We start from the raw sequence: 27,260 nt of genomic DNA on the forward strand, positions 1-27,260 counted from the left end.
TTGAGTTCATTAAATTTTTACAGTAGTTATGAGATCTCTGAGACTATATGACAGATAACTCTTGTATCTTATTTGATTCTTACCCATCATGTGTTGTTGGTCATATACAGTTGATGTTTTTAACAATTGTTATAGGAAGTAAGAGATTTTGATAATTTTAATGAGTATTGTAATATTGACACCTTGAGACTTTTAGACAGAAAACTCTCATACTTAGTAGATGTTTTGCCATGTGTAATTCACCATTGGTTTTTTTTGCAGTATATGAATGCTTCCAGTTCTATAGTAGATAAACAAACTATCTGTGATATGATTTTGAGCTTCCTGCAATCCCAAGAGTCTCTACAACCAGAGGAGATGTCACATGACCTTCTGGAAACCATCTTATATAAAACCTCATTACATGTTTGGTCTGGAAAACTGAAAACTGCTCATAAATTTCTCCAGGTAAGCATTAAATATGCAAATTAATCATTCTCCAGGTAAGCATTGAATATGTTTTACTCATTGAATAAATAAATAAATAATTTGTTTATTAAAGTGTCACATATTGATTGCAATAAAAATAATTCATACACAATATACATACATAATAAAACAACCAATATCCAGCCAAAAACTGACTTACGAGACACTATATGTTATAGCAAATGCATATTTACAGATTAAAATAGCGTAAAAATAAAATATTAAAATAAATATACGTCTTTTCCACAAATAAATAATCCTGAGCTTGAATCTCTAATAATTAGTTATATAAAACATAATATACTCATTTCACAAAAAATGATAAAAATTCTCATTTCCATTTATAATTAAATATCAGTTTATAAATCACATTGTCTAATAAATAAAATAAAAATTTAACTATTTATAGAATATAAACTTTTAAAAATGTAAAACCCTTATATTTGTCTATTAAAATTATTAGTCTTGTATTATTTTAATTTTAGTTTCTTGTGTACAATTTGGAAATTAGTATGGGGTTCATTATCACTGGACTAGTATATATTTGTTTAGGGGCCAGCTGAAGGACGCCTACGGGTGCGGGAATTTCTCGCTACATTGAAGACCTATTGGTGATCTCTGCTGTTGTTTTTTATTTGGTCGGGTTGTTGTCTCTTTGACACATTCCCCATTTCCATTCTCAATTTTACTACTGATTTTCCTGCTGTAGAAATACATGTAAATTCATTTTCGTTAAAGCGGCCATTTAACATACAGAAATTAATATCACTTAGGAAGTTTGCGAACAAATTCTCCGTGCTTATTTTCACTAAAGTCAATAACGCTACGTGCTTTTACTAAATCAACTCCTTCTATGTAGTCGGAATTTAATCCTATTCGCGCATTCATGTCACCACAGATAAACACTTTTCCCTTACATTGATAGCAGTATGTTTGCCGTAATAAGTTTTGGAAGAATACCTCAGAATCAACAGGTTTACATGTATCAGCTGGCGGTAAATAACATACGGCTACGCAAAAACAAAATGTTGACACCATTGACGAAAATTCTAACCATAATATGCCTTCTATCTCATCATCGATAACGTTAATGTTAAATGTAGATCTTTTATGTCAGATTTACAAGGGAAGTATAATTAGTTCTGACAAGTGATGATTAGTTTTCAATTTCGGCAGTGTTAGATTTGTTGAGGGATCTCCTTTACTAATGTCAGAGTATTGATTTCAAGTATTTTATATAGAGAAACATTTTATAAAATATGATACATAGGTGGTTATCTCCTTTGTCTGATAGGTTCTCACTAGATAGCATTTGATTATTAAAGGTCCTAAAAATGTGTGTATTCAAGGTTTCTATGCATCAATGGAATTAGAAATAGCACTTTAAAGTGTCATGTAGAATATTATGTTATCTATGTGTCTCATTCAAGTGCAACAGAAAATAACAGAAACATAATATTATAGTACTGATTTGTTACAGTACTTTTAATTGATTTCTGTAACAACATCTATTACTTGGAATACACAGAATTAATATTAATATATCATTGAAAGTAGGAATTGCACTTTAAAGTGTCATTAAGAATATTATGTTATCTATGTGTCTCATTCAAGTGCAACAGAAAATAAAAGAAACATAATATTATAGTACTGATTTGTTACAGTACTTTTAATTGATTTCTGTAACAACATCTATTACTTAGAATACACAGAATTAATATTAATACTGTATACCATAGAAAGTAGAAATAGCAGTTTAAAGTGTCATGTAGAATATTATATAATCTATGTGTCTCATTCAAGTGCAACAGAAAATAACAGAAACATAACATGAGTACTGATTTGTTACAGTTCTGTTAATTGATTTCTGTAACAACATCTTCTACTTGGAATACACACAATTAATTTATCATTGAAAGTAGAAATTGCACTTTTAAGTGTCATGTAGAAAATTATATAATCTATGTGTCTCATTCAAGTGCAACAGGAAATATCAGAAACATAATATTAGTACTGATTTGTTACAGTACTGTTAATTGATTTCTGCAACAACATCTTCTACTTGGAATACACACAATTAATTTATCATTGAAAGTAGAAATTGCACTTTTAAGTGTCATGTAGAAAATTATATAATCTATGTGTCTCATTCAAGTGCAACAGGAAATAACAGAAACATAATATTAGTACTGATTTGTTACAGTACTGTTAATTGATTTCTGTAACAACATCTATTACTTAGAAAACACAGAATTAATATATAGAAAGTAGAAATAGCACTTTAAAGTGACATGTAGAATATTATCTATAATACTAAAATTACGAGGTCCAATTTGTCAGCCGTCATCACGTAAAAACGACGAATCAAAGAATTCAACTTTATATATAACTAATATAGTACAAAGGTGTAGATTAAAAATTACACCACTCTAGGCCCTTTTGTTTTCCACGTAATTAATATTGCCAATAATTAAGAAGTTCCAGGTCGAGTCCGATACCGATATCAATAATATATTCACCTGTTACCTTTTACCTCATCTGTACGTTCCGCATCTGACAGGCGCACCAACAAACGGTGTATTCAGGATTAATATGCTATATACACGGGTCAAAATCACAGGGTTGACACTACTAAATTGTCAAATTGTTACCTATTGTAGTATTTTAATCAGTAAGACTATCTAAGATAACAATACGAATACTAAAAATCTGGACTAAAATAAGGCGTATAGGTACAGTTTTCAATTTGTTAGCGGGCATGACGTAAAACAGCGAATCAAAGAATTCAACTTTATTTATAACTAATATAGGACAATGCTGTTGATTAAAAAATACTCCATTCCAGGACCTTTTGTTTTCCAAATAATTAATATTACCAATAATTGATAAGTTCCAGTTCGACGGGTTCAAACAGAAAGATTTGAAAGCAAAGAAAACTGTGTATCTTATAATTGGCATGACTTTATCAGATGACAATACTAATACTAAAATAAGGCTTGCGCATAGTTATATACTTTAATTCAGTCACGGACCCGCGATATCACGGGTGTGTTCTAGTATAATCTATGTGTCTCATTCAAGTGCAACAGAAAATAACAGAAACATAATATTATAGTACTGATTTGTTACAGTACTGTTAATTGATTTCTGTAACAACATCTTCTACTTGGAATACACACAATTAATATACCATAGAAAGTAGAAATTGCACTTTTAAGTGTCATGTAGAAAATTATATAATCTATGTGTCTCATTCAAGTGCAACAGAAAATAACAGAAACATAATATTATAGTACTGATTTGTTACAGTACTGTTAATTGATTTCTGTAACAACATCTTTTACTTGGAATACACACAATTAATATATCATTGAAAGTAGAAATTGCACTTTTAAGTGTCATGTAGAAAATTATATAATCTATGTGTCTCATTCAAATGCAACAGGAAATATCAGAAACATAATATTAGTACTGATTTGCTTAAGTACTGTTAATTGATTTCTGGTACAACATCTTTTCCGTAGAATACACATTTAATATTCATATATCATTGGAATTTGGAATAGCACTTAAAAGTGTCATGTAGAATATTATGTAATCTATTTGTCTCATTCAAGTGCAACAGAAAATATCAGAAACATAATATTAGTACTGATTTGCTTAAGTACTGTTAATTGATTTCTGGTACAACATCTTTTCCGTAGAATACACATTTAATATTCATATATCATTGGAATTTGGAATAGCACTTAAAAGTGTCATGTAGAATATTATGTAATCTATTTGTCTCATTCAAGTGCAACAGAAAATATCAGAAACATAATATTAGTACTGATTTGCTTAAGTACTGTTAATTGATTTCTGGTACAACATCTTTTCCGTAGAATACACATTTAATATTCATATATCATTGGAATTTGGAATAGCACTTAAAAGTGTCATGTAGAATATTATGTAATCTATTTGTCTCATTTAAGTGCAACAGAAAATAACAGAAACATAATATTAGTACTAATTTGTTGCAGTACTGTTTATTGATTTCTGTAACACCATCTTATACTTAGAATTACAGAAATAATTTTCATATCTCATTGAAAGTAGAGGTCTAGGTGGCCGAGTTTCTAAGTAGGTTCTACTCTCAGCACTAGCCAGTCAACACTGAGGCTGTGAGTTCAAACCTCATTCGTGCTGGTGCACTCAACTCCAATCTTAATTGACTAGGATTGTCAGTTTTCTATAGAAGATTATGGTTTTCTCCAGGCACTCCAGCTTCCTCCAACAATAAAAAGTGGCTGCCATGAATTAACCTAAATATGGTGCTAAAAAGTGGTGTTAAAATACTAAAAATCAATCAATCAATCAATGAAAGTTGAAATTGCACTTTAAAGTGTCATGTAGACAACTATGTAATCTATGTGTCTCATTCAAGTGCAACAGGAAATAGCAGAAATATAACAATAGCACTGATTTGTTTCAGTCAGTACTGTTAATTGATTTCTGTTACAAATGCATTTACTTATAATACACAGAAATAATATTCAAATGATTAAAATAGAAATAGCACTTTAAAGTGTCATGTAGAATATTAAGTAATCTATGTGTCTCATTCAAGTGCAACAGAAAATAACAGAAACATAATATTAGTACTGATTTGTTGCAGTACTGTTAATTGATTTCTGTAACAACATCTTCTACTTGGAATACACACAATTAATATATCATTGAAAGTAGAAATTGCACTTTTAAGTGTCATGTAGAAAATTATATAATCTATGTGTCTCATTCAAGTGCAACAGGAAATATCAGAAACATAATATTAGTACTGATTTGCTTAAGTACTGTTAATTGATTACTGGTACAACATCTTTTCCGTAGAATACACATTTAATATTCATATATCATTGGAATTTGGAATAGCACTTAAAAGTGTCATGTAGAATATTACGTAATCTATTTGTCTCATTCAAGTGCAACAGAAAATAACAGAAACATAATATTAGTACTAATTTGTTGCAGTACTGTTTATTGATTTCTGTAACACCATCTTATACTTAGAATTACAGAAATAATTTTCATATCTCATTGAAAGTAGAGGTCTAGGTGGCCGAGTTTCTAAGTAGGTTCTACTCTCAGCACTAGCCAGTCAACACTGAGGCTGTGAGTTCAAACCTCATTCGTGCTGGTGCACTCAACTCCAATCTTAATTGACTAGGATTGTCAGTTTTCTATAGAAGATTATGGTTTTCTCCAGGCACTCCAGCTTCCTCCAACAATAAAAAGTGGCTGCCATGAATTAACCTAAATATGGTGCTAAAAAGTGGTGTTAAAATACTAAAAATCAATCAATCAATCAATGAAAGTTGAAATTGCACTTTAAAGTGTCATGTAGACAACTATGTAATCTATGTGTCTCGTTCAAGTGCAACAGGAAATAGCAGAAATATAACATTAGTACTGATTTGTTTCAGTCAGTACTGTTAATTGATTTCTGTTACAAATGCATTTACTTATAATACACAGAAATAATATTCAAATGATTAAAATAGAAATAGCACTTTAAAGTGTCATGTAGAATATTAAGTAATCTATGTGTCTCATTCAAGTGCAACAGAAAATAACAGAAGCATAATATTAGTACTAATTTGTTGCAGTACTGTTAATTGATTTCTTTTACAAATTTTTTTACTGAGAATATGCAGAATTAAGATTAATATATCATTAAAAGTAGAAATTGCACTTTAAAGTGTCATGTAGACAACTATGTAATCTATGTGTCTCATTCAAGTGCCATAGAAAATAATAGAAACATAACATGAGTACTGATTTGTTACAGTACTGTTAAAGGCATACGATACAGTTTTGATCCTGTATTTACAAGTTGATGAAAATTTGCATATAGGCTATTTTTTACCTGATTAAATTAAATATGTAAAAAAAATATACCTTCATGTGCTACTTTTACAGTAAAATGAGGTCGAAATTTGGTATAATTGCTCAAAATTCTGATTTGTAGCCGTATTTTCCTATTCGAAAGAAAGGCATAACTTTTGTGTTTTGAAAGATAAACACAAATTGTTTTTTGTTAAATAATTTGTAATGTCTGTATTTTATAAGTAACTCAAAAATTTATACATTTTTTATTCAGAAATTACTCATATTTATCAAATGTTCATGAATGTAGAAAAAAACATATTTTGTTGCTGTATATTTATCAAATTAAAAAAATTGCACTATTTACGTTTTAATGAAAATTGGCACACATAATCTTCTCGCGTAATCAAACCAAATGGCATTTTAAAAAAATAGGGTCCATGAACTCGTTTTCAAGTTAAATAAGTTTGAATGATAAAAATCAGTCAAAAACTGCATCTTTTCCCGATAAGTCATAGTTTGACGTCGCGAAAAAACAAATTAAGTTAGCAACATCATTACCTCCCCAGTAACTGTATCGTATGCCCTTAATTGATTTCTGTTACAACGTCTTTTATCAAGAAAACATGGAATTAATATTCATATATCATTGAAAGTAGAAATAGCACTTTAAAGTGTCATGTAGAATATTATGTAATCTATGTGTCTCATTCAAGTGCAACAGAAAATAACAGAAACATAACATGAGTACTGATTTGTTACAGTTCTGTTATTTAATTTCTGTTACAACTATTTTACTTTAATAGAATATACAGAATTAATATTCATATATCATTGAAAGTAGAAATTGCACTTAAAAGTGTCATGTAGAATATTATGTAATCTATGTGTCTCATTTAAGTGCAACAGAAAATAACAGAAACATGATTTTAGTACTGATTTGTTACAGTTCTGTTAATTGGTTTGTGTTACAGTGTTTTACTTCATAGAATATACATAATTAATATTCATATTCTACATAATTAATATTCATATATCATTGAAAGTAGAAATTGCACTTAAAAGTGTCATGTAGAATATTATGTAATCTATGTGTCTCATTCAAGTGCAACAGAAAATAACAGAAACATAATATTAGTATTGATTTGTTACAGTACTGTTAATTGTTTTCTGTAACAATGTCTTCAAGATATTTTTGTTAAAGAATAGATTAGGAATGGACTAAATATAAAATATCAATACATTCATGATGTTGTATGGAAAAAATTTTGTTTTTCTTCTGGACACAAGTGGATACAGTATTGTTGAGGTTTTTAATGATAATTGATATCCCCTGAATAATAATGAATCCACAGTGCTTATCTCTGATATTCCAGGGTAAACTAAGGAACACAAAAGAAAACACCTGGATCCATACCAACCTTCAGCCTGTTGATAAATGTGTCTTATGGTTGTCATATATCAATCTTAAAGAATTCAAACAGCTACCTCCACAACTCTACAATCCACAGAAACAGATGGCAGGCAGAATTGTCAATAAGGTAAATTATTATGAGGGGCATATAGGGGTATCTGCATGGAAGAACGCGAAATAAAATTGCCATTTCACGATGATTGAACAATTAAAAATTTCTTGCACGTTGATCTTTTTACCGATTTCACGAAACACGGTGAATAACGAACCTTTTTCACGGCTGCATGTGAAATAAAAATGGCAAAACACACTGCAAGAAAATAACCCTTTACCACCCTCTATTATGTTTGAATTATTTTTGTTTTATTTGAGGCAAATATAAAGATGGTTTGTTGGTGTTTACATTTGTAATGAAAACAATTTATACACAGATATGTTTTTGTAATGCACAAATAAAAATTCTAATTTTCTAAAGATTTAATATTTGATTCAACTTTTCAAACATGAAATGTTTTAATTTACTTTTAAATGTAATTTTTTAAATGTAATTGTTCTTCAAACCACACCACATTGAGGTTCATTTATGTTGAATGTACATGAAAATAAATCATGAGTTAACCAAAATTTTGATTCAATTGACAAATAAGTTTACAAAGTCAAAGTAAAATGCTTCTCAAAAAATTAAATTGCTGAAATCCATGAGTAATACATTTAATAGATATAGGAAGATGTGGTGTGAGTGCCAATGAGACAACTCTCCATCCAAATAACAATTTAAAAAGTAAACCATTATAGGTCAATGTACGGCCTTCAACACAGAGCCTTGGCTCACACCTTACAACAAGCTATAAAGGGCCCCAAAATTACTAGTGTAAAACCATTCAAACAGGAAAACCAACGGTCTAATCTATATAAAATAAAAAAAATGAGAAACAAGTATAAATAACATAAACAAACGACAACTACTGTACATCAGATTCCTTACTTAGGACAGGTGCAAACATTTGCAGAGGGATTAAACGTTTTAATGGATCCAAACCTTCTCCCTTTTTCTGAAACAATAGCATAACATCACAACATAGAAAAACACACATTAAAATATTAATTGGCAGGCTTAACTCAATCAAAAAACGTACATTAATACACTAAACAAATAAATTCGATCTGCGATATCGGAATACAAATGCACAGTTAATGCATTTAAGGGGGTTCGCGGGTCTAAATCATTTATATAGGATTTCTCTATATTTTTCTATAAATGAACTTTATCTTATAGTTAATAGAAAAATAAAATAAAAAAGTGGAGTCACCGTTCATTTGCGCTCACAATGTGTCTTCGAAAGAAGCATACATTTTTGTAAAGGTTTTTTTTTTTCTGTTGATGTAATAGGAGAAATAAAGGTAATATCGAAAAAAAGAAAGAAATTTGTTACAGAAATCACTAAAATTTTACAATAATTTAGTTTAAGTACAGCTTATATGGAAATTACATTAAAAAATATAGGTCACCGATGAGTTAAAAAAGATATTTCAATTTTAAAGCCAAAAAATGGCATTTTTCCACCAAAGGGAGATAATTTGGAACTTTTTCAATGATGTATACATTTTAAAAGTCATCTGGGGCAAACACGAATTGTTTGTTTTGAATGATTTTTATACGACCGCAAAATTTGAAAAATTTTTCGTCGTATATTGCTATCACGTTGGCGTCGGCGTCGGCGTCGTCGTCGTCGTCGTCGTCCGGCGTCCGAATACTTTTAGTTTTCGCACTCTAACTTTAGTAAAAGTGAATGGAAATCTATGAAATTTTAACACAAGGTTTATGACCACAAAAGGAAGGTTGGTAATAATTTTGGGAGTTTTGGTCCCAATATTTTAGGAATTAGGGGCCAAAAAGGGCCCAAATAAGCATTTTCTTGGTTTTCGCACTATAACTTTAGTTTAAGTTAATAGAAATCTATGAAATTTTGACACAAGGTTTATGACCACAAAAGAACGGTTGGGATTGATTTTGGGAGTTTAGGTTTCAACAGTTTAGGAATTAGGGGCCAAAAAAGGGCCCAAATAAGCATTATTCTTGGTTTTCGCACAATAACTTTAGTTTAAGTAAATAGAAATCAATGAAATTTAAACACAATGTTAATGACTACAAAAGGAAGGTTGGTATTGATTTTGGGAGTTTAGGTCCCAACAGTTTAGGAATTAGGGGCCAAAAAGGGACCCAAATAAGCATTTTTCTTGGTTTTCGCACCATAACGTTAGTATAAGTAAATAGAAATCTATGAAATTTAAACACAAGGTTTATGACCATAAAAGGAAGGTTGGTATTGATTTTGGGAGTTTTGGTCCCAACAGAATAAGGGGCCCAAAGGGTCCAAAATTAAACTTTGTTTGATTTCATCAAAATTGAATAATTGGGGTTCTTTGATATGCCGAATCTAACTGTCATGACTGTGTATGTAGATTCTTAACTTTTGGTCCCGTTTTCAAATTGGTCTACATTAAGGTCCAAAGGGTCCAAAATTAAACTTAGTTTGATTTTGACAAAAAATGAATCAGTTAGGTTCTTTGATATGCTGAATCTAAAAATGTACTTAAGATTCTTGATTATTGGCCCAGTTTTCAAGTTGGTCCAAATCGGGGTCCAAAATTAAACTTTGTTTGATTTCATCAAAAATTGAATAAATGGGGTTCTTTGATATACCAAATCTAACTGTGTATGTAGATTCTTCATTTTTGGTCCTGTTTTCAAATTGGTCTACACTAAAGTCCAAAGGGTCCAAAATTAAACTTAGTCTGATTTCAACAAAAATTGAAATCTTGGGGTTCTTTGAAATATATGCTGTATCCAAAAATGTACTTAGATTTTTTATTATGGGCCCAGTTTTCAAGTTGGTCCAAATCAGGATCTAAAATTATTATATTAAGTATTGTGCAATAGCAAGTCTTTTCAATTGCACAGTATTGCACAATGGCAAGAAATATCTAATTGCACAATATTGTGAAATAGCAAGTTTTTTTTTAATTAGAGTTATCTTTCTTTGTCCAGAATAGTAAGCAAGAAATATCTAATTGCAAAATATTGTGCAATAGCAAGATTTTTTTTTAATTGGAGTTATCTTTCTTTGTCCAGAATCAACTTAAATCTTTGTTATATACAATATACAATGTATATTCACTTTTTACTACCAACTGATAAATTATAATAAATAACATTCAGTGATAACAAGCAGTTTTTTTTACATCTTAATATTTTATAATGTATTTAAATGAGTAGTTATTGTTGCAAACTCCATTAGAAATTTTAATTGAGATTAGTTTTGGAATAAGGGAAAGGGGGATGTGATTAAAAAAATTGGGTTCAATTTTTCTCATTTGAAATTTCATAAATAAAAAAGAAAATTTCTTCAAACATTTTTATGCCCCACCTACGATAGTAGAGGGGCATTATGTTTTCTGGTCTGTGCGTCCGTCCGTCCGTCTGTCCGTTCGTTCGTCCGTTCGTCCGTCCGTCTGTACGCTTCAGGTTAAAGTTTTTGGTCAAGGTAGTTTTTGATGAAGTTTAAGTCCAATCGACTTCAAACTTAGTACACATGTCCCCTATGATATGATCTTTCTAATTTTAATGCCAAATTAGAGTTTTTACCCCAATTTCACGGTCCACTGAACATGGAAAATGATAGTGCGAGTGGGGCATTCGTGTTCTGAGGACACATTCTTGTTTTGAGAGGATTAATATTCAACAGCATAGTGAATTGCTCTAAGAGAAAACAAAAATTTTAAGTTCATTAGAACACATTCATTCTGTGTCAGAAACCTATGCTGTGTCAACTATTTAATCACAATCCAAATTTAGAGCTGAATCCAGCTTGAATGTTGTGTCCATACTTGCCCCAACCGTTCAGGGTTCAACCTCTGCGGTCGTATAAAGCTACGCCCTGCGGAGCATCTGGTTGTACCATATAATAAGTAACAACTACAAAAGGTAACAAATAAAATTTGAAATGAAAAACAAATGTTTATTTTTTTTCTGAAATTTTCATACCCTCGAGCCTCCTTAATGTCTGTTTAATGATAACGTAATGTAGTAGTGCCAAATTAGATGATTATACTCTTATTACCTTCTGAACCTGAAGTAATATAAAGACACTTATTGTAGATGACTGTAGGCTGACCTCTAGATGTCTGCTGTTATTTTGTGTTTTCAAATTCTTTGTCAGGTTACTGCCTCATTGAAATTTACCGTGGATTCATTATTATTATTCGTTGGATACTAATTTCCGAGGGTACAGGTTAAGGTGGTACCTAACACTACAGGAAGATAACTCTGTAAAATCAGCTAAACGTTTTAACTATGTTATGTTGTTAAGGTAATATTAAGCTTTTCAATGATCAAAATTGGTGGTTGTCAAATTGCTATAGAACCAGTGTAATTTTTCTGATAAAACGGTTGGTTCAAATTTTCTAAAAAATTTATATTTTTGTCAATGGGTTTAAAGAAAATTAAACGAGCCAAATTAATTTTAGGCAAAGTGTTGGGTACCACCTTAAACACAAATTTAAATGTTCAAGGAAATACAAATTTCTATAAAGTTGTATCCAGACTTTGGCAGAACCACGAAATAACATATCCACGAAAATGCATGGTTTTCGCAATCCATGAAAATTGGTACCTACGAAAATATATGAATCCACTGTAGTCTACCTTTCTTTTTATTCTTATTTGAGTAATTTCTGCAATATTTAAATTATTTAGGCCAAATAAAAATATATGTGTGGTTCCAGTGACCCTACCTTCCCTACTTTTTCGTCTTGAAATTAGCCTACCCTAAAGATTTTATCGTCATTTTTCATTAAGCAGTGTTAAAGTCAGAATGTTGCTCCTATAGACTCAATGTAAAAAAAAACATAAAATAAAAAAAAATCCCTACCTACCTACCCTAACTTTTTTTCAGATGTAACTGGAACCACACATACTATTTTATTTGGCCTTATAGTTACAAGGTTCTGACTGTGTTTTATATTATTTATAAGTATTTTCTATAAATATTTGTTTTTGCAGGACAAACTGATAATTCCTTGGAACAGTTTACCCCAATTAGGTTCCAATGTTGATGTTCTGAAATCTCTTATGTTGAAAGCTGTGGAAGATTGCATGACTTCAGGGAAAACAGTTCTGTCTATAGAAATTCTCTACGTTAATATATTCAACCTACTACAGTCTCAACAAAGGTTGGTTTTTTGGGTTTTTTTGCTGGGGGGGGGGGGGGGGGGCAATGTTGGGGCATGGTGTTGGTGAGTGTGCTTTCAAATGTTCTTAAATTGTTTATTATAATAAAGGTATCCAGGAATTCTAGTTCAGAACATGCTGGTGACAGAAAAATTGCCAGTTACTTAATATTGTTGCCAGTTTTCAAAACCAAGAGTATCTAGTCTCATCCCAATTGAAAGGGCATTAGAGAGTAAATGTTTTAACCCTTTCACTGACAGCTGCCCTCATAGAAGCTTCTCTGACACGATGGCTTCACCGGCTACTGTGACACAAGTGTGACATCTTCATATTGAATATCGATAAAAACTTGTCTGTAGTTAATTATGTCTTTATTTTATTTTATTCACTCAAACCACAGTTTTGTTTAAGTTTTAAAAAAAAATTGTCTGAAAATATCAAATTTGCTATTTTTAACCGGATTTCCATAGGAAAAATAGGTTATTAATTTGGTGATCTACGGCAGGCCGGTGGCAGCCAAATGTTGTCTGTGCATTTACTCATGAAAATGTTAGAAAAATCCAGTTTACTGTCATTCTGACAGATCTTGTTCTTTATTATAATAGATGAAATTACTGAAATTCAACTTTTTGACCCAAACTTTCCAAAAAATTGTGTAAGGTTAGTTTATGATCACATCAACTTACATCTTTATCAACATATACTGAGCATTCTTTTTTATGCTTTCATTAGCGCAAAAAAATGTTGTAATAACCTTTTATTTTTATACGACCGCTTCAAATTTTTCGTCGTATATTGCTATCACGTTGGCGTTGTCGTCTGCGTCGTGTCGTCGTCCGAATACTTTTAGTTTTCGCACTCTTACTTTAGTAAAAGTGAATGGAAATCTATGAAATTTTAACACAAGGTTTATGACCACAAAAGGAAGGTTGGTATTGATTTTTGGAGTTTTGGTCCCAACATTTTAGGAATTGGGGGCCAAAAAGGGCCCAAATAAGCATTTTCTTGGTTTTCGCACTATAACTTTAGTTTAAGTTAATAGAAATCTATGAAATTTTGACACAAGGTTTATGACCACAAAAGAACGGTTGGGATTGATTTTGGGAGTTTTGGTTTCAACAGTTTAGGAATTAGGGGCCAAAAAAGGGCCCAAATAAGCATTATTCTTGGTTTTCGCACAATAACTTTAGTTTAAGTAAATAGAAATCAATGAAATTTAAACACAATGTTAATGACTACAAAAGGAAGGTTGGTATTGATTTTGGGAGTTAAGGTCCCAACAGTTTAGGAATTGGGGGCCAAAAAGGGACCCAAATAAGCATTTTTCTTGGTTTACCAACCATAACGTTAGTATAAGTAAATAGAAATCTATGAAATTTAAACACAAGGTTTATGACCATAAAAGGAAGGTTGGTATTGATTTTGGGAGTTTTGGTCCCAACAGAATAAGGGGCCCAAAGGGTCCAAAATTAAACTTTGTTTGATTTCATCAAAATTGAATAATTGGGGTTCTTTGATATGCCGAATCTAACTGTCATGACTGTGTATGTAGATTCTTAACTTTTGGTCCCGTTTTCAAATTGGTCTACATTAAGGTCCAAAGGGTCCAAAATTAAACTTAGTTTGATTTTGACAAAAAATGAATCAGTTAGGTTCTTTGATATGCTGAATCTAAAAATGTACTTAGATTCTTGATTATTGGCCCAGTTTTCAAGTTGGTCCAAGTCGGGGTCCAAAATTAAACTTTGTTTGATTTCATCAAAAATTGAATAAATGGGGTTCTTTGATATACCAAATCTAACTGTGTATGTAGATTCTTCATTTTTGGTCCTGTTTTCAAATTTGTCTACACTAAAGTAGAAAGGGTCCAAAATTAAACTTAGTCTGATTTTAACAAAAATTGAAATCTTGGGGTTCTTTGATATGCTGAATCCAAAAATGTACTTAGATTTTTTATTATGGGCCCAGTTTTCAAGTTGGTCCAAATCAGGATCTAAAATTATTATATTAAGTATTGTGCAATAGCAAGTCTTTTCAATTGCACAGTATTGGGCAATGGCAAGAAATATCTAATTGCACAATATTGTGAAATAGCAATTTTTTGTTTAATTAGAGTTATCTTTCTTTGTCCAGAATAGTAAGCAAGAAATATCTAATTGCAAAATATTGTGCAATAGCAAGATTTTTTTTAATTGGAGTTATCTTTCTTTGTCCAGAATCAACTTAAATCTTTGTTATATACAATATACAATGTATATTCACTTTTTACTACCAACTGATAAATTAAAATAATCTTTACCATTCAGTGATAACAAGCAGTTTTTTTACATCTTAACATTTTATGATGTATTTAAATGAGTAGTTATTGTTGCAAATTCCATTAGAAATTTTAATTGAGATTAGTTTTGGAATAAGGGAAAGGGGGATGTGATTAATAAAAAAATTGAGTTCAATTTTTCTCATTTGAAATTTCATAAATAAAAAAGAAAATTTCTTCAAACATTTTTTTGAGAGGATTAATATTCAACAGCATAGTGAATTGCTCTAAGAGAAAACAAAAATTTTAAGTTCATTAGAACACATTCATTCTGTGTCAGAAACCTATGCTGTGTCAACTATTTAATCACAATCCAAATTTAGAGCTGAATCCAGCTTGAATGTTGTGTCCATACTTGCCCCAACCGTTCAGGGTTCAACCTCTGCGGTCGTATAAAGCTACGCCCTGCGGAGCATCTGGTTGTCTATTGTTTTACCATCACAATAATAAATGCATGCAGTTACATCTGGCCTCACAGTGTTAAAAATGTCACGGAAAAAAACCCAGTGAAAAATATGTTTGTCAAAAGAAATTAGCCTAGAGACTTTTCATAAATCATCAGAACTATTTAGGTGTGGCATTGAAACCATTATCGGCTTAAGCATGTAAACTATAAAAGTTATAGATATGTACTTAAATTCCAGGTGAAGAGGACAAAAAAACAACCTGTTAAAATACCATGCCTAAAATTACCTGTAATTTATTAATTACCTGTATTACCTAGAGAAACGGAAAGATTAAATTGTATAAAAATTGCAAGGTCAATGTTTTGGCGGATATATTACACTTGTTCTCACAAAAATCGGCTTTTAATTGGATTAAGGACATTAATTGTGGCTATGTATAACAAATTAATGGGGTGTATTGATATATTCTTTTTTCTTTCACAAAAAATGCAGACAAATTTCTTGCAGCTAAATTTTTTTCGCTTCAAAGTTTTATTGCTTGTATCCTGTGTTTATTAAACAGATTTGTTTAATTATTATATGCTTCTTTAAATCACCAATTTAAAAAGACAAAATTTATTTAAAGTCTTCCCTGAAGAAATAAAAATAATTTACACAAGTGTCAGACTGTGAAATATTTTAATAGGTGCATACTTAAGACAGTTTTATTGCACCAAGTAAAATATCCATCATATGGAGTAATTGTTTTGTCTTTGTTGGTACTAATTTACATTGTATATCTGGGGATCAAAAGAAGAATTTATAAGAAGATAACACAATTTTTTAGCTAATTGATTACTGATAATTAACCTTTTGACTTTTGATTTGATCATTCGTTTCATATATCTATACATTACCGAATCTTTTATCCAAGTATAAAAAGATGGGGGTGTTCAGATTTTTTTAAACATTTAATTTAAAAACCATCATGGTTTGACCATAATTTAATAAAATTGAGAATGGAAATGGGGAATGTGTCAAAGAGACAACAACCCGACCAAATAAAAAACAACAAATACAAAATCTGTTTTGTAACATGTTTTGGTGTATTCTTGGGGAAAACTAAAAACCTATGAGAGTTATCTTTCTTTGTATATATATATATATATGTGTCACCATGAGGTATTATATTTCTAACCTTATAACCCTGAAATAAACTGCAAACCAGAGATATTAGTTCAAGTCATAATTTATCAATAATTATAAGCAATTAAAGAGTAATTGGTCTAGCCTTTTAGATACTTTTTTTCATTATGATTATTGGTTTAATTAGTTATCAAAGGTACCAGGATTATAATTTAGTACGCCAGACGCGCGTTTCGTCTACATAAGACTCATCAGTGACGCTCATATCGAATTAGTTATAAACCAAATAAATACAAAGTTGAAGAGCATTGAGGATCCAAAATTTCAAAAAGTTGTTCCAAATACGACTAAGGTAATCTTTGCCTGGGATAAGAAAATCCTTAGTTTTTCGAAAAATTCAAAGTTTTGTAAACAGGAAATTTATAAAAATGACCACATAATTGATATTCATGTCAACACCGAAGTGCTGACTACTGGGCTGGTGATACCCTCGGGGACGAAACGTCCACCAGCAGAGGCATCGACCCAGTGGTGTAAATAGTTATCAAAGGTACCAGGATTATAATTTAGTACGCCAGACGCGCGTTTCGTCTACATAAGACTCATCAGTGACGCTCATATCGAATTAGTTATAAACCAAATAAATACAAAGTTGAAGAGCATTGAGGATCCAAAATTTCAAAAAGTTGTTCCAAATACGACTAAGGTAATCTTTGCCTGGGATAAGAAAATCCTTAGTTTTTCGAAAAATTCAAAGTTTTGTAAACAGGAAATTTATAAAAATGACCACATAATTGATATTCATGTCAACACCGAAGTGCTGACTACTGGGCTGGTGATACCCTCGGGGACGAAACGTCCACCAGCAGAGGCATCGACCCAGTGGTGTAAATAGTATCAAAGGTACCAGGATTATAATTTAGTACGCCAGACGCGCGTTTCGTCTACATAAGACTCATCAGTGACGCTCATATCGAATTAGTTATAAACCAAATAAATACAAAGTTGAAGAGCATTGAGGATCCAAAATTTCAAAAAGTTGTTCCAAATACGACTAAGGTAATCTTTGCCTGGGATAAGAAAATCCTTAGTTTTTCGAAAAATTCAAAGTTTTGTAAACAGGAAATTTATAAAAATGACCACATAATTGATATTCATGTCAACACCGAAGTGCTGACTACTGGGCTGGTGATACCCTCGGGGACGAAACGTCCACCAGCAGAGGCATCGACCCAGTGGTGTAAATAGTTATCAAAGGTACCAGGATTATAATTTAGTACGCCAGACGCGCGTTTCGTCTACATAAGACTCATCAGTGACGCTCATATCGAATTAGTTATAAACCAAATAAATACAAAGTTGAAGAGCATTGAGGATCCAAAATTTCAAAAAGTTGTTCCAAATACGACTAAGGTAATCTTTGCCTGGGATAAGAAAATCCTTAGTTTTTCGAAAAATTCAAAGTTTTGTAAACAGGAAATTTATAAAAATGACCACATAATTGATATTCATGTCAACACCGAAGTGCTGACTACTGGGCTGGTGATACCCTCGGGGACGAAACGTCCACCAGCAGAGGCATCGACCCAGTGGTGTAAATAGTTAAACCAGTCACGATGGCAATTAAAGAAATATGAAGCTCGTAATTCATTCAAGATCGTTTACATATTTAAATGCACACCAATTTTAAACTTTAAAAATCTTTTGAGTGTTAAAATTGTTGATTTATAACCTGATTTTAATCTGATTGCAGAAAGACCTTGTGTATAATTGAAAAAAAGAATGAATTAGATAGTTGACCTTTTTCTGTTGGGTTGTCATGTTGCATAAAAATTACATAATTCTGTTTTATGATGAAAAAAGTTTAAGTTAATAATTGCGTGTCATGTATTGTTGTCAGTTTCGTGTGGTATAACATACATGTCAATGTAGTTCATGATACGAAGTTTTATAGCATGCGATAAAAACGTTGTTTTTAAGTTTTAATAGGCCCAGAGAAATTTAAAGCTATTAAATTGTAGTGTAACATGTTATTTTACTTATGTAGAAAGAAATTTTCAAATATTTTTCAAATGTCTAGAGAAATTATGTCACATATCCATATGAAGACATTGGTCTTTGTACTTGTTTCTCTGGGTTTTTTTTGTCATTCGCAAATGTATCCTTCCGAATTATTAACATTTAATTTCCTTGCAATTGTTTTCATTTATTTCCTAGTTTTGTGCAAAGAAAAAAATGAGACTACTTCTTTTGTGTATGAATGGGATAAAATAATAAGGAGATATGTTTGTGTAAATAAACAGATAATGATTCCATATACTGTAATTTCAGATATTATTGTGATGTTTTTATTATTGCGAAATGTGATAGGGTTATAATCGCAATGATTTAAACTTGCATTTTGAATTTTTTTAAATGAATTAAACAGGATTTTTCTCAATATTGCAAAAAATTAAATCGCATTTTAGTCTAAATTGAAAAAATCACAAGAATAAGGGATGACATCAAAAGATCGATTTAGGACAAAAAACTTAAATCAAATAGTTTGGGGGGGGGGGGGGGGGGGTTAAAATTCTGCAAGTTTTGTATATTTAAAATCGATTTTTACATATATCCCTATTGGTAAATCAATTTTTTCCCAAATTTAGTTAAGAGGGGGGGGGGGTTCAGTGAAAAAACTATGTGAATTAAGTTTTTTATCCTACATTGAACTTTTGATGTCGTTCCTAAATGCACACATTGAATTCTGAATTTACAGTATTCCTAACTGGAATAAAAATTAAGAGATGTGTTATAATTGCCTATGAGACAAATATCCCATAAAACTGGAATAAAGATTAAGAGATGTGTTATAATTGCCTATGAGACAAATATCCCATAAAACTGGAATAAAGATTAAGAGATGTGTTATGATTGCCTATGAGACAAATATCCCATAAAACAGGAATAAAAATTAAAACTTAAGAGATGTGTTATGATTGCCTATGAGACAAATATCTCATAAAACTGGAATAAAAACTAAGGGATATGTTATGATTGCCTATGAGACAAATATCCCATAAAACTGGTATTCATCGATTAATTTTTGATTGCTTAATGTCCAGTAGCAAATAATTCATGCATTTCAGGACAAGAAAATTCAAAAGACAACACTGATCTTATAATCTGTGAACACATCTAAGCTTCTTTAATTGTTCAACATGTCTTAAAACAATAATATGCTTTGTAAGACTGAACCAATGTAGTTTCTATTATAAATAATGGTTTTCTTGTGAAGATACATGGTTGTACAGAAGACGTTATGTCCAATCAGTTATCTGTTGAGTGTCAGTTTGAGATTCTTGATTCATGGTAGCCAAAATAAGAGATCAGGACATATTTTACTAGATTTAGAGCAGTGATATTGTTGGCTTTTTTCAAAACTACCTCTACTCTTTTTTATTGGGAAAATATGCGTCATTTTCATCAAATTGGGAAATTTAAAATATACCATGAATTTAATTGAAACTTCAATTTACAGACCCATTTTCAAGAGTCAAACCCTGCTTTAAAATAAGACCCCATTTTGTTAGTGATGATACATAAACAGACCCTCAAATGTGCACATATAGTTATTTTTAGGCACGAAAAATGTTTAACTGAGTGTTTTTCAGCATGTATTCATTCACAATTACTACTGAGACTGCACTGTTTGGGATAAAAGTTGTCTTTTTGGGAATAATTTTAAGCCATTTTTTTTTCAAATTGGGATTTTTCTCCAGGGGAAAAAGCCTTTATTCTCCACTAATTTAAGGCAAACAATATCACTGTAGAGATTCTACATGTATCTCATTTAACCTTGCTTGCTTTACTTCATTGGGAAAATAATAGAATTTCTCAATCTTAATGAAAGATATACTGATTCTCAATATAGGCGTGTTAAAACATCATGTCCCAAACAGTTTTGCATGTTTTGTTGAACCACAAAAATGTCATTTGAAGTCTTACTCAGATCTTTTAAGGGATTCAAATTTTGTAATATTACAGATATGAAGAAGCAGCATCCCTCTGTCGTAAACTTTTGATGATGGATCCGACAATGATAGATATTTGGTTGTGTGTGGCAGAGTTATATTCCACATGTGGTGACCCTGTGGCTACTAGACAGGTCAGTATATATATATTAATGTTAAAGGTTGTGTGTGGCAGAATTATATTCCACATGTGGTGACCCTGTGGCTACTAGACAGTAATGTTTAGGATTGTGTGTGGCAGAATTATATTCCACATGTGGTGACCCTGTGGCTACTAGACAGGTCAGTGTATTATATAATAATGTTTAGAGTTGTGTGTGGCAGAATTTTATTCCACTTGTGATGACCCTGTGGCTACTAGGCAGGTCAGTATATATATAATGTTTAGGGTTGTGTGTGGCAGAAGTATATTCCACATGTGGTGACCCTTTTTCTACTAGGCAGGTCAGTATGTATATATATATATATTAATGTTAAGGGTTGTGTGTGGCAGAAGTATATTTCACATGTGATGACCCTGTTGCTACTAGGCAGGTCAGTATATATATATATATATATATATATATATATTAATGTTTAGGGTTGTGTGTGGCAGAGTTATATTCAACTTGTGGTGACCCTGTGGCTACTAGGCAGGTCAGTAGGTCTATATATGTTTAGGGTTGTGTGTGGCCCAGAGTTATATTCCACTTGTTGTGACCCTGTGGCCACTAGACAGGTCAGTAGGTCTATTTATAGCATAGAACATGATATTGTGGACCATTTGATAGGATCAAACACTCAGCAGTCTTGCATTAAAAGTTGGGGGTATTCTTAGCTTTACAGTTTTTGATACATTATGCATCAATCCATCGATTATTGAATAATCCATGTTTGAATATGTCAGAATAAAAAAAAAATCTATGATTTAGTTGGGCCAATTAACACCATTAAACAATAAGTACTCTCACTATGACTTAAAGCAAAAGCATTGTAGGTCTAATATGACATGGGAAAATTCATCAATGTTAAAATGATCAAAAAGGGTATAACAAGTTTAGAAATATGTTGCAAGTATAACTGTCAGACTTAATAACCATTTTGGGACACTGTCTTAAATTGACTTTGTTGGTTTGTTTTGGATAATAAAGAAAAATAGGAATAAAAGTTATAATTAATTCAGAATGCTTTGAAAAATAATGCGATCTTAAAGACACCATTGGGAACAGTGGCGGATCCAGAGGGGGTGTTTCGGGGGTTGAAACCCCCCCTTTTTTTTTTTGCCGATCAATGCATTTGAAGGGGAACATGTAGTTGGAACACCCCCCCCCCCCCCCTCTTTGTCCTGGGTTGGGAACCCCCCTTTTTAAAATGGCTGGATCCGCCACTGGGGAAAAGTGAAACTACCGGTATGTAAGTTGTAAAAAGAAATGATTTTGGCTGTATATTTGTTTTTGAATTTTAATTACCTAAAGGTAGAATAATATAGTACATGAACTACATTTGTACAATTGATTAAAAAGTGAATTTAAAATAGTATTTGTATCACACTGTAATTGCAATAACTTTAACAATATAATGTTTTGAAAACACGATGGCACAAAATTTAAATGTTTACAATAAATGAAGTTGAGAAAAAGTATTGTCATTGCTATTGAAATGTAATAGTTATGTTATAATGATACTGTTATACAACACTTTAGAAAAAATAAAAATTGCTTGTTCACCTCTTAGGTTAAAGTATTGTAAAATTTTATCATTTAAACATTTAACTACTGAGGTTAATAAGGCGAAATTATTTTTTGAATAAAAATTAAAAAATAAAAAAGTACGGTAACTGAAGATGAATTTTTATGAGAAAGTCTTTAACTCTCCATTAAAAACATTCTGTAAGGTTATTTTTCATTGTGAAAAAAAAGAAAGAAAAATGAAACTTTGATTTTTATTTCTTTTGAAGTGTTGTAACAAGAAATAAAATCTCATATTTTAATGATAGATGTTTACCATTTGAAAAAGCAAACCATCTGAGAAATTTCACGAGTAAAGTTTTCATTTGATGTTGTTCTTGAGAAAAAAGAGAGTGTTCAAAAAGTCATAAACCTTTGACCTTTAATTATAACATAAATTTTCGGTGTGCCTTTAGACATTCTCTCTATTGAGATGTTTTATAACCAAGATACAACTCCTGATGAGTAATTACGTTGTTTGAACTTTGTTTGTAGTTTCACTCCTACATGTAAATGTACCTGCAGGTTACCACAAAGTATAGGTCATCATAATGTGTGTGTGCAGTCCCTTCCTTGCATATGCTGATGCTTAAAGTGCAAGACTGTCAAGAATTTAAATAGTTGTCAGCAAATTGAAGAAAAACTGCAGATTTGTAATGAATTAAGACATGTAGTAATGTGTAAAAAGAATTTTGAAGAAATTTCATTGATATTTTTTTTTTGGGTGGGGGGGGGGATGTTCTTTTTTATTTGTTTGAAGAATTTGACTCTTTCTGCAGATAAAAAAAAACTTTTAAAGGGTCATTAGGTGACCTGTTGCAAGGAATTTTTTTTCCCACTGACCATATACTCCTTTTCCAGAAGTCCAAATTTTATGTCAGTAATGAACATATGATTCAATTCTGTGGAGACCTTCAGGATTAGTGCATTTTTATGCCCCCACCTTAGCGGAGGGGGCATTAGGTTTTACCCTTGTCTGTCTGTATGTCCGTCTGTACATGTCACATATTTGGTTTCCTTTCTCTAACTTTAGTTTGCCTAAACCAAATGTTATGAACCACAAAACACAGATCAATTTTGAAATTTCTAGAGTTATTCCCGTATACATTTCATTTCTATAACTTAGTTCTTGAGTTATGTCCTTTTATAACATTATATGCAAACAGGGGGCCTGAGAACACAGTTATTTCGTAGTGCATTTCTTTTAGACAATAAATTCAAATTAAAAAAATCGCACCTGCTCTTTCTCAAAAAGATTTTTACAGTGTAGTGTACTACCAGTGAGACAAATAATATCAAAATTATAGAAACTTCTACCAGCTCTAACTCAAAATATTGACAGTTCTGTGTTAAGGGGGTGTAAAATTCAGTTTGACAGCTTTAGATGTGATAAAATTTGACCTTTTTGAACTGGACCAAATCACTACTTAACATAAAGATTCAGCACCCAAATTTTTTTGACATGTAATTACATCCCCCTACTTAATATTTCATGCATTTGATATCAAGAAATAAATTTGGAAAGTGTATCAAATAAAACATGCAAGTTATACACTGTTTACACTAGGGACTATATTCGTAGACAACGAAAACCAAAGGACGATAACTGTGTCCTTGGACCAGGGGCATCATCTTTGTCCCATGGACATGCCACATTTATTTCCTGATTCATGTACTACCTGAGTGCAATTGAATTTTTATGTGTAAGTTTGATTGATTTTAGTGATTGGTAAGCCTATTTTGTTCTTTTTCAGGTTTTTGCAGATGCCTTGGCAGCTAATAGATTTAGTGCTCAACTCAGTTATTATGCAGCAAGTTATGAAATTCAACAGGTGGGTGTCCGTATAATTATGATATCATAAATAATCATTTTTGTAAAAGAAGGGGAATTTTATATTATTCAAAATTGACCGTTGACATATTTCTGATGGGTGTTCCATGTTTTAACATTCTTCATAAACACATTTATTCTGTTTTGAAATAAATACATTACTAGTTATTCGAAATTATGGAAATTTATAATGATGATGCAGTAGAAAAGTAAACAATAATTATGCATGTTTTGCTGTTTTTGCATGTATATATTTCATGTTAATGGACATTAAAGGTGCAAATGATGGTTTTTATGAATCTTTTACTTAATAAAGATGCATAATTTAAGATGGATTGTATTACTCAGTCACACCAAGGGTTTTAATGAGGTTGTCGTTGACAAATTATAATTATTTCAAGATTGTTCAGCAAATTTTATTGTTGTATTATTTTCAAATTTCATGCTTTAAATATGAAAAATGAAATTTATTAGACTTTAGTTGTTGCATTTTCTCTTAAATTACTATTTATTAGATATTTAAAAATCTTTTATTTGAATTGTTTAAAATCATTCTTAAATGGGAAGAGTAATATTTATTGTTTGAGAAAAAAAAAAGCATTGTAATGCACTGTTCAAATTATTCATGCTGTTAAAATTTTAAAAGGAAAATGTTGAAATTTTTGATAAATAAATGTCTCTCCTGTGTTTGGTTGGTAAACATGATAAAGGAGAAGTAATGATTAAAATTGAGAATGGAAATTGGGAATGTGTCAAAGACACATATACTGAACAATTATTATTATATGCATTACACATACCTTACTGGAATCCTAAATATCATCTGCATAAACTTATTATGAAATGAATACAATTTGTTAGGAAAAAATTTAGTAAAAATATTTTTTAATTTCAATATCATATTTGATTTTATTTCGCCAACCTTTGTTCCAAAGTTGGTCAATTTTGACAATTTTTCATCCTTGTTCTTGACCCGAAGACTCAGGGATCCAGCTGTAGTCTGCATGTAGAGTGGAACCCAGTTAACAAATTGACCCCAACAGTTGTAACCCAAAATATGGAATTTTACGATTTTTTTCTGATTTTTGACTTGTACTGGAGCTGAAACCAAAAGTTGTCGTTTCCTATGCGTATTTCAATAATAATCAGGATCAGTAGTTATATGCCTGCTGGTTTTCACTATTTTTATACGACCGCAAAATTTGAAAAAATTTTCGTCGTATATTGCTATCACGTTCAGGCGTCGTCGTCGTCGTCGTCCGAATACTTTTAGTTTTCGCACTCTAACTTTAGTAAAAGTGAATAGAAATCTATGAAATTTTAACACAAGGTTTATGACCACAAATGGAAGGTTGGGATTGATTTTGGGAGTTTTGGTCCCAACATTTTAGGAATAAGGGGCCAAAAAGGGCCCAAATAAGCATTTTCTTGGTTTTCGCACTATAACTTTAGTTTAAGTTAATAGAAATCTATGAAATTTTGACACAAGGTTTATGACCACAAAAGAAAGGTTGGGATTGATTTTGGGAGTTTTGGTTCCAACAGTTTAGGAATTAGGGGCCAAAAAAGGGCCCAAATAAGCATTATTCTTGGTTTTCGCACAATAACTTTAGTTTAAGTAAATAGAAATCTATGAAATTTAAACACAAGGTTTATGACCATAAAAGGAAGGTTAGTATTGATTTTGGGAGTTTTGGTCCCAACAGTTTAGGAATAAAGGGCCCAAAGGGTCCAAATTAAACTTTGTTTGATTTCATCAAAAATTGAATAAATGGGGTTCTTTGGTATGCCGAATCTAACTGTGTATGCAGATTCTTAATTTTTGGTCCCATTTTCAAATTGGTCTACATTAAGGTCCAAAGGGTCCAAAATTAAAGTTAGTTTGATTTTAACAAAAATTGAATCCTGGGGGTTGTTTGATATGCTGAATTTAGAAATGTACTTAGATTTTTAATTATTGGCCTAGTTTTCAAGTTGGTCCAAATGGGGGTCCAAAATTAAACTTTGTTCATCAAAAATTGAATAAATGGGTTCTTTGATATGCCAAATCTAACTGTGTATGTAGATTCTTAATTTTTGGTCCAGTTTTCAAATTGGTCTACATTAAGGTCCAAAGGGTCCAAAATTAAACTTAGTTTGATTTTAACAAAAATTAAATTCTTGGGCTTATTTGATATGCTTTATCTAAATATGTACTTTGATTTTTATACGACCGCAAAAATTTTAATTTTTTGGTCGTATATTGCTATCACGTTGGCGTCGTCGTCGTCGTCGTCGTCGTCCGAATACTTTTAGTTTTCGCACTCTAACTTTAGTAAAAGTGAATAGAAATCAATGAAATTTTAACACAAGGTTTATGACCACAAAAGGAAGGTTGGGATTGATTTTGGGAGTTTTGGTCCCAACATTTTAGGAATTAGGGGCCAAAAAGGGCCCAAATAAGCATTTTCTTGGTTTTCGCACTATAACTTTAGTTTAAGTGAAGAGAAATCTATAAAATTTTGACACAAGGTTTATGACCACAAAAGGAAGGTTGAGATTGATTTTGAGAGTTTTGGTTCCAACAGTTTAGGAATAAAGGGCCAAAAAAGGGCCCAAATAAGCATTATTCTTGGTTTTCGCACAATAACTTTAGTATAAGTAAATAGAAATCAATGAAATTTTAACACAAGGTTTATGACCACAAAAGGAAGGTTAAGATTGATTTTGAGAGTTTTAGTTCCAACAGTTTAGGAATAAAGGGCCAAAAAAGGGCCCAAATAAGCATTATTCTTGGTTTTCGCACAATAACTTTAGTATAAATAAATAGAAATCAATGAAATTTTAACACAAGGTTTATGACCACAAAAGGAAGGTTGGGATTGATTTTTGGAGTTAA

At 31.2% G+C, this 27,260-nt stretch overlaps 1 protein-coding gene across 1 annotated transcript in view; it reads left to right on the plus strand.

The window, feature by feature from the left end:
* The window catches only part of LOC139491753 (zinc finger C3H1 domain-containing protein-like), a 68,749-nt gene that overhangs the window by 24,071 nt on the left and 17,418 nt on the right, over nucleotides 1-27,260 (plus strand). The window contains exons 22-26 of the mRNA XM_071279588.1: nucleotides 262-447; nucleotides 7,716-7,880; nucleotides 12,816-12,985; nucleotides 20,859-20,979; nucleotides 24,306-24,383. Coding sequence (XP_071135689.1) covers nucleotides 262-447; nucleotides 7,716-7,880; nucleotides 12,816-12,985; nucleotides 20,859-20,979; nucleotides 24,306-24,383 — 720 coding nt within the window. The remainder of the gene's footprint in view (nucleotides 1-261; nucleotides 448-7,715; nucleotides 7,881-12,815; nucleotides 12,986-20,858; nucleotides 20,980-24,305; nucleotides 24,384-27,260) is intronic.

This window comes from Mytilus edulis, chromosome 10 (genome assembly GCF_963676685.1).
Source record: "Mytilus edulis chromosome 10, xbMytEdul2.2, whole genome shotgun sequence".
Lineage (NCBI taxonomy): Eukaryota > Metazoa > Mollusca > Bivalvia > Mytilida > Mytilidae > Mytilus > Mytilus edulis.